The sequence below is a fragment of the Solanum verrucosum genome, unplaced genomic scaffold (genome assembly GCF_900185275.1).
Source record: "Solanum verrucosum unplaced genomic scaffold, falcon-dt-bn FXZP01000125.1, whole genome shotgun sequence".
Lineage (NCBI taxonomy): Eukaryota > Viridiplantae > Streptophyta > Magnoliopsida > Solanales > Solanaceae > Solanum > Solanum verrucosum.
Window position 1 is genome coordinate 1407942 of NW_026019923.1, and position 8187 is coordinate 1416128.

Genomic DNA, 8187 nt, shown 5'->3' on the forward strand with positions numbered 1-8187 from the left:
ACCTCTTTTATTTTTGTGTTTTTCTTTTTGTCATTTACTTGTTTTTTTTGAAGTATTTCATTTCTTTTTGACTTACATTTAGCACAAAACAAAATGATTAGGTAAGTAAAAGTTAAAAGTTGTTGCTAAATTAGCTTAGAAAAAAATCTGTTGCATTACCACTTTTTGGTGCTTTTTGAGGACAATTATTTAACTACTTTTGTTCTTTGTTTATTCTCTTTCCTCAATTTAGCATAAAGTTGTTATGACCTTAAAATCTCATTCATTTTGTCCTCATATTAATGTCACGTATATCAATACAACTTTCCCTAGGTTTATTACTCAATTATTAGAGGCAGCTTCACTCCTAAATTTGCGTATAACAGATTCTTAATCTTTCTCCGAAAGTCATATATATATTGAAATTTATTGTTTCGAGTTTTCTCTTTTTTTAATTTCTGACGCTCTAATATAAAAATCTTAGATGATAATTATATAAATTTCAAAAAGTTACATATTTAACTGTTCAGTCAGAAATGTTAACAATCAATAAATAATTAATTTGATCGGCTATTTCTTTTATTTTTGGATGGCTATTCAATAAATTTCTTTATAAATCTCACCTCTATACAAGATAGAATTATCACTTATTTCCATCTACACTTAAGTTTTTCTAATTAATAACGGCTACTTCCCTATCTAAACAACTTCATTTTCTATTGATACCTTTAATGTCTCAAAGCCATATAATACCATTAGTAGACTTTGCAAAATTACTAGCACTTCATAGAGTCAATGTCTCAATTATCACAACACCTATCAATGCCAAAAGGTACAAATCAATAGTCACACATGCTATAAAATCCAATCTAAAAATCAAACTAATTCCTCTTCATTTTCCAAGCCAAGAAGTTGGATTACCTCAAGGATGTGAAAATTTGGACACACTCAAATCACTAGAGTTGTTTAAAGATTTCTTTTTGGCTAGTGAAATGATGCAAGAACCACTAGAGAAATTAATTCAAGATTTGGAACCAAAGCCAAGTTGTATCATTTCAACTAGTCCTCTTATTTGGACTCAACAAGTTGCTAATAAATTTAAGATTCCAAGGTATATATTCCAAACTATTTCTTGTTTTACCCTCTATTGTTCTCACATGCTAAATGAAACAAAAATACATGATAAGGATTCATTCTTGATTCCTAATATTCCACACAAGATTGAGTTTACAAAAGGTCAAACATTGAATGGCAATATAACAAAGCAATCTCAAGATATGCAAAGTATTATAGACCAAATTAAACAATCTCAAGACTTGGCTAGAGGTACTTTGATTAATACTTTTGAGGAATTGGAGCCTTGGTATGTTGATTCATATAAGAAAGTTGTGAACAATGTATTTTGTGTTGGTCCAGTATCATTATGTAACAAAGAAATTGATGAAATGGTTATTAGAGGCAACAAGGCTTCAATTGATGAGCATATTTGTTTGAAGTGGCTTGATTCTATGAAGCCAAAATCAGTCATGTATGCTTGTTTTGGTAGCCTTTGTAACATTTCATTCTTGCAAATGAAGGAAATTGGATTAGGGTTAGAGTCATCAAATGTACCTTTTATTTGGATAATTAGAGGGCTAAATTTTACATTAGAAGTCGAAAAATGGCTAATGGATGAAAATTTCGAAGAGAAGGTTAAAGGAAGAGGGATGATTATCCGAGGTTGGGCCCCACAAGTTCTAATATTAACTCATCCATCAATCGGAGGATTTCTGACACACTGTGGATGGAATTCAACTTTAGAAGGAATTTCATGTGGCGTACCAATGATTACTTTTCCTATGTTTGCCGAACAATTTTACAATGAGAAATTCATCGTAAATATTTTGAAGATTGGGGTTCGAGTTGGAGTTGAAGTGAGTATTAACTCTTGGAATGAAGAGAAGAATGGAGTGTTAGTTAACAAGGATCAAGTCAAAAGTGCAATAAATCAATTAATGGATAAAGGATTAGAGGGTGAAGAAAGAAGAAAAAGAGCAAAGTAGTTGGTACATATTTCAAAGAAGGCAATACAAGAAGAAGGTTCTTCATACTTGAATATCAAATTATTGATTGAAGATGTCATGGAGCAACTTAAGAATGAAGAGAGGGAAGCCAATAATGTGGCTAGAACAATGTAAAGTTTGTATTTAGAAAGGGTTATTTTTGTAATGACAAGAAAAGGTGGTCAAAATAAGTGTCATTTCTTGTAGTGTAATGTAATATGGAGTATCAAATTATACTATTTTTTTCAAACTTAATATAAGTATGTTTCAAAAATCTTTCTTTTTTCTAAAGTTGTATTTAATCAAAGAGTGTCATACTAAGACTTTCGTTAAGTACAAACAAATAAGACCTTTATATCCTTGAAATATATTTCAAGAATATCATTGTCCTCGTGTAAACTCGATACATTTTGACAATTTTTCAAACACTTTTTATGGCTTTAATTAATCAGAATCAAGGAACAAACCTACAAAGGCTTCACAACTAAGTAGAAATATGTTGATAAGTCATACATCTGAATAATATATTTTTAATATGTGGAAAAATAGCTTCGTCTACTTTGGACATTCAATTTAAGAGGCTTAACGCAATAGTTTTAATGGTCAACATTGAGTCCTCAATTTGTATTTGATTTGTAGTTTGTAACATTTGACTTCAATAATAGTGTGCTTTATGTTTTCTCTTTGTTTTGCTTTTCAACCAAAAAATAATAATAAAATGAGTGTGTTTTAATTAGAATGATACATCATCAATGTTTTGGTTTAATTAGTTCTCTTTTAATTTATTTGTTTTCACTTGATTTAATTATCAAAGTGTTAGTGAAAAACTTACAAGATAACAAAAATACAAGATTACAATTGAAAATAAAAATGAAGGAATAAATCTCTTCAGGCTGAGGCGCGGATATCTCGCTCCCTTTAAGGAGATTCAAGTCCACTGCAGCAAATGTTTTTCACTGATCCAGCAGTAGTCCTTCTTGACTTGTCCCCTCCAGGATACAACAGCCTTCACAAAGTATAACTCAACAACTCTGGACAAGAGTTGAGTCCAAATCTCCACAAAAGAAACACCTCCCTTCAACTAATAAGAACTCTCTTTTTGACAAACCTTATGCACTCTATATTTTCTTGTGTGTTGTGTGTAACAAACCAAATGAAGACCACCACTATTTATACTACAAGAAGTCTTCCTAGCAATGAATAGGAAGATAATGGTCTCAGGAGTTACATAGGTTATAAGGATAATGGAGGAGTAAAGAATGGAATAATGAGAGGGGTAACCAATGCCTCTAACGTGTACTTGCACAACGGCCAACTTTCCAACGTTCACAGAAAGCAGCAAAGTGCATAAGCCTATGGTCATTAATTGACCACTAAGTAATGAGGCACAAATGCATGTAACTCCCACGTCCTCTATTCCATCTTCATGGCAAAATGGCTATACTAAGTTTTAACAAATTAATATACAAAATATTAATATTAAAATGCTAATAAACCAACACAAAGTATTTAAATATAAATATCAATTTTATGAATCTCGATTACAAATTATAATTGTCTATTCTAAATTTAGTCGATAGAATATAACTATAGAAAGTAATCAATATCGAAATTATCGAACATCGCAAACCAAAACCAAAAAGTGAAAATTGAACCATACCAAATTATTTCGACATAATATTGGTTCAACATTTTATAAGGTCTAAAAAATGGAATCATTATCTTTTAAAATTGTACCAATTTTAAGATATCTGGGTGATTTGTGGATATATAGGCCACATATTTAATAAAGGTGCAAGGAAAAAATTGTGGTATAGATGATACGAACTTTTATTATTGAAATAAGAGTGTTGTACTTAAATCTCACATACGTGTCTTATATTTTATTCTTATGTTATTTTTTTCTAGCGAATAAAGATTAATAGCTCATTAAAACCTAAGTCGCTCAGACTCGCTTAACATTCGCATTCATATCAAATCCTTCAAAAATATATTATTTTTAGAGAATTTGACATATACCATTCGACATTTTTAAAGAATCCAAGCAATATAAATTAAAACATTATTTGTGATCGATCGCAAAACCAAATCTTCCTCGATATTGCGACTACAACATAAGAAACAATATTTTCTATATAAAGTTGTAATTTTAGTTCATATATGCCATGTTTGTCATTAATGCCCAACTACAAATTACTGCAGTGGTCCATGTGGGCCCACTATTTAGTAATTCATTCATTAATATCTATAAAATATTATGTCCTTTTAACAAAAAAAAAGAAAGGAAAAACTTTTAATAAGTTAGAGTATGCTATTGTGGAAAATACGTTGATAACTTCAACAATTTATTAAAATTTATGTGAATGATTGTAATGACTCTTCAAATCCTATTCAATGGCTTGTTTCCTCTTTATTTTTTAGTAGATGCATGACATCTTCAATCAATAATTTGATATTCAAGTATGAAGAACCTTCTTCTTGTATTGCCTTCATTGAAATATGTGCCAAATCCTTTGCTATTTTTCTTCTTTCTTCACCCTCTAATCCTTGATCCATTAGTTGATCTATTGCTTTCTTGACTTGATCTTTGCTAATCAACACTCCACTCTTCTCTTCATTCCAAGAGGTAGTACTCACTTCAACACCAACTCGAACCCCAGTCTTCAAAATATTTACGATGAATTTTTCATTGTAAAATTGTTCAGCAAACATAGGAAAAGTAGCCATTGGCACGCCACGAGATATCCCTTCTAGCATTGAATTCCATCCACAGTGTGTTAGAAACCCTCCGACTGATGAATGAGACAATATTAGAACTTGTGGGGCCCAACCTCGAATAATCATCCCCCTTCCTTTAACCCTCTCTTCAAAATTTTCATCTCTTAGCCATTTTTCGACTTCTAATGTAAAATTTAGCCCTCTAATTATCCAAATGAAAGGTACATTTGATGACTCTAACCCTAATCCAATTTCCTTCATTTGCAATAATGAAATTTGACAAAGGCTACCAAAACAAGCATAAATGACTGATTTTGGCTTCATAGAATCAAGCCAATTCAAACAATTATTATCCTCATCAACATAGGCCTTGTTTCCTCTATCAACTATTTCATCCATTCCTTTGTTACATAATGATACTGGACCAACACAAAATACTTTGTTCACAACTTTCTTGTATGAATCAACATACCAAGGTTCCAACTCCTCAAAAGTATTTATCAAAGTACCTCTAGCCAAATCTTGAAACTTCTTCATTTTGTCCACAAGACTCTTCATATCTTCAGTAGATTGAGGCAATTGAGCTTTTGTAAACTCAATCTTGTGTGGGACATTAGGTATCAAGAATGAATCATCATCCAACACAAGGGTATCTTGTATTTTTGTTTCATTTAGCATATGAGAACAATAAAGGGTGAAACAAGAAACAGTTTGGAAAATATACCTTGGAATATTGAACTTATTAGCAACTTGTTGTGTCCAAGTGAGAGGACTAGTAGAAATGATACAACTTGGCATTGGTTCCATATCTTGAATCAATTTCTCTAGTGGTTCTTGCATCATTTCACTAGCCAAAAGGAAATTTTTAAACATTTGTAGTGAATTGAGTGTATCCATATTTTCACATCCTTGTGGCAATCCAAATTCTTGGCTTGGAAAATGTATAGGAATTAGTTGGATATTTAGATTGGATTTTAGAGCATGTGTGACTATAGATTTGTATTTTTGGGCATTGAGAGGTGTTGTGATAATAGAGATTTTGACTCTATGAAGGGCTAGTAATTTTGCAAAGTCTATTATTGGTATAATATGACTTTGAGACATTAAAGGTATCAATAGAAAATGAAGCTCTTTAGATAGGGAAGAAGAAGCCATTGTTTGAATTTGTGTTCAAAGTGTATGAGGAAATTGTTAAATGGTGAAATTTATAAATAAAGAAAATTGTATTGAGATATGTGATATGGTTAGATCACATTAAATGGATGTGACTAACTCTATGGCAATAAATAAGGAAGGAAATTAACACTTTTTGTCCCTTAAATATTTTATTAAAAAAAATTGGTCCTTGGGGTTTTGGTTAAGTGCATTTAAAATTTAATTGATTAATACATGCATTCTTGATTCCTCCAATATATGAAACTTCGTAAATTTAATAAATTATTTAAGTTCTAATTAATCATTGAATTGCCATGTTTAATGCTAATTTTTGTATTTTTACTCCATATTCGAAGATAATGTAGTTCTGCAAAAAAAATAGTCTAAATATTACATATTTACGGATAGGGATGAAAAACACAATTTTTAGTTAGTTGAAAGTTATAGCCAAATATTATAAACACCTAAATTATAATTTATCAATAATAACGGAAGTGTATATATTCCTAAAAAGAAAAAAAAAATACTAATAGACTGTTGTTATTATCCTCAAAAGTCTCCAAGTATGATGTACCAACGTTTTTTTTTGTTAGATATCTCTTTGTTTTTTTTATTAGGTAATCACTTTTTTTTTTCCTTATTCAAAATACATATTGAAGTTTAATTAAATTTAAATTTATATATTAGAAGATTTATTTTCCGAAGCAACACTTTTAGAGAAAATTTAGACTTTTTAGATTTCAATATATAACATTAGATTTCTAATTAGCTATACGAGTAAAAAAACGGAAAATGAATTAAAATAATACCTACTCAATTTGTTTACAACATCTTTTCCTTAAAGCATTGTTTGCAAAGCTATGGTGGAACATGAGAACTAGAGAATCATTGTGGAAAAGTTATATGAGCAATAAATATTTGAAGAAACACCATGCAGTGGTAGTACAAGCTAAGACAAGCACATATATCTGGAAGAAAATGATCAAAGGCAGAGAAGAAGTAGAACCTGAAATCTGGTGGTCAATTAAGCAAGGTAATTCTTATTTTTGGCTAGATAACTGGACAGGTTTGGGTGCTCTGTATAAAATTATTCCCCCAGAATTTGAGTACGATCAAACAGTCATTCTAGTCAAAGAAGTTGCAGAAGAAGGACATTGGGATGAACAAACTTTAAAAGAATTACTTCCTCAAGATTTGGCTGATCACATTTTACAAAGAATCAGTCCACCCAAGGACACTGAAGAGTTTGATAGACCTTACTGGAAATTGGAATCTAGGGGAAAGTTCACAGTAAGTACTGCATTCCAGAAAGTAAGACAAAAGCAGGAAATTAACAAGGTGTACAACCTCATGTGGATCAAAGGTATGCCTATCAAAATCTGTTTTTTCATGTGGAAATTGTGGAAATCCAAACTACCCCTAGATGATACATTGAAGAAGTGGGGAATTCAATTCCCTTCAAGATGCTATTGTTGTGAAAATTCTAAAATAGAAGACACTTCTCATGTATTCCTACACTCCCCCATAGCTCAAATGGTATGGGAGCACTTCTGTGGGCCAGTGGGAATTAACATGAAGAACATGCAGCTATCCCAAATTATTAATCGATGGTGGGAGATCGATGCACATCACCAGATTAAGTATATATTTCAGGCTGTCCCTTCTATCATAGTGTGGGAATTGTGGAAAAGGAGAAACACACTAAAAAATGGGAAGAAAATCTCCAGTAACAAGGTGATCTATCAAATTATGCATACATTGATTCTATTCATGAAAACTAGGAGGAGAAATTGCACGTACATCCCATACAAATGGACAATGGTGGTAGAGGCTATTCACAACTATAATCCAACAGTAAAGGTAACTAAAGTTATTTGGGGACCACCAAATACTGGTTAGGTTAAAGTCAACACTGATGGAGCATCAAAAGGAAATCCAGGAAGAAGTTCCTGGGGTTTTTGTGTGAGAAATAATAAAGGGGATGTCATACAAGCTCAGGCTAAGGAGATTGATGAACCTTTAATTACTAATACACAGGCAGAAACAATGGCACTCTTACATGCTTTGAAGTACATAGAGACAGCACAACTAGACAAGGTGATTATAGAAACTGATTCTCTATTACTTAAAAACATTGTGGAAAGAGTGTGGAAAGTACCATGGAAGGTAGTGAATATTCTGGAGGAAATATGGAGGCTAATGCAAGGAAAAACAGTGGTTATATCACACATTTTCAGAGAAGGGAACAAACTAGCCGATTACCTAGCTAACCTAGCTCTAGAGAAAGGGACTG

General features: G+C 31.6%; 2 protein-coding genes across 2 annotated transcripts; one reads left to right on the forward strand and one right to left on the reverse strand.

The window, feature by feature from the left end:
• Positions 1–701: 701 nt before the first annotated feature.
• LOC125826386 (UDP-glycosyltransferase 73C1-like) lies at positions 702–2021 on the forward strand (the record flags this gene model as incomplete). Its single annotated transcript, XM_049505701.1, has 1 exon — positions 702–2021. A coding segment is annotated over one exon (1320 nt), but the record flags the coding sequence as incomplete, so codon positions are not given.
• Positions 2022–4405: 2384 nt separating this feature from the next.
• LOC125826360 (UDP-glycosyltransferase 73C1-like) lies at positions 4406–5897 on the reverse strand (the record flags this gene model as incomplete). The annotated part of the gene is made up of 1 exon (XM_049505668.1): positions 4406–5897. A coding segment is annotated over one exon (1485 nt), but the record flags the coding sequence as incomplete, so codon positions are not given.
• Positions 5898–8187: the final 2290 nt, after the last annotated feature.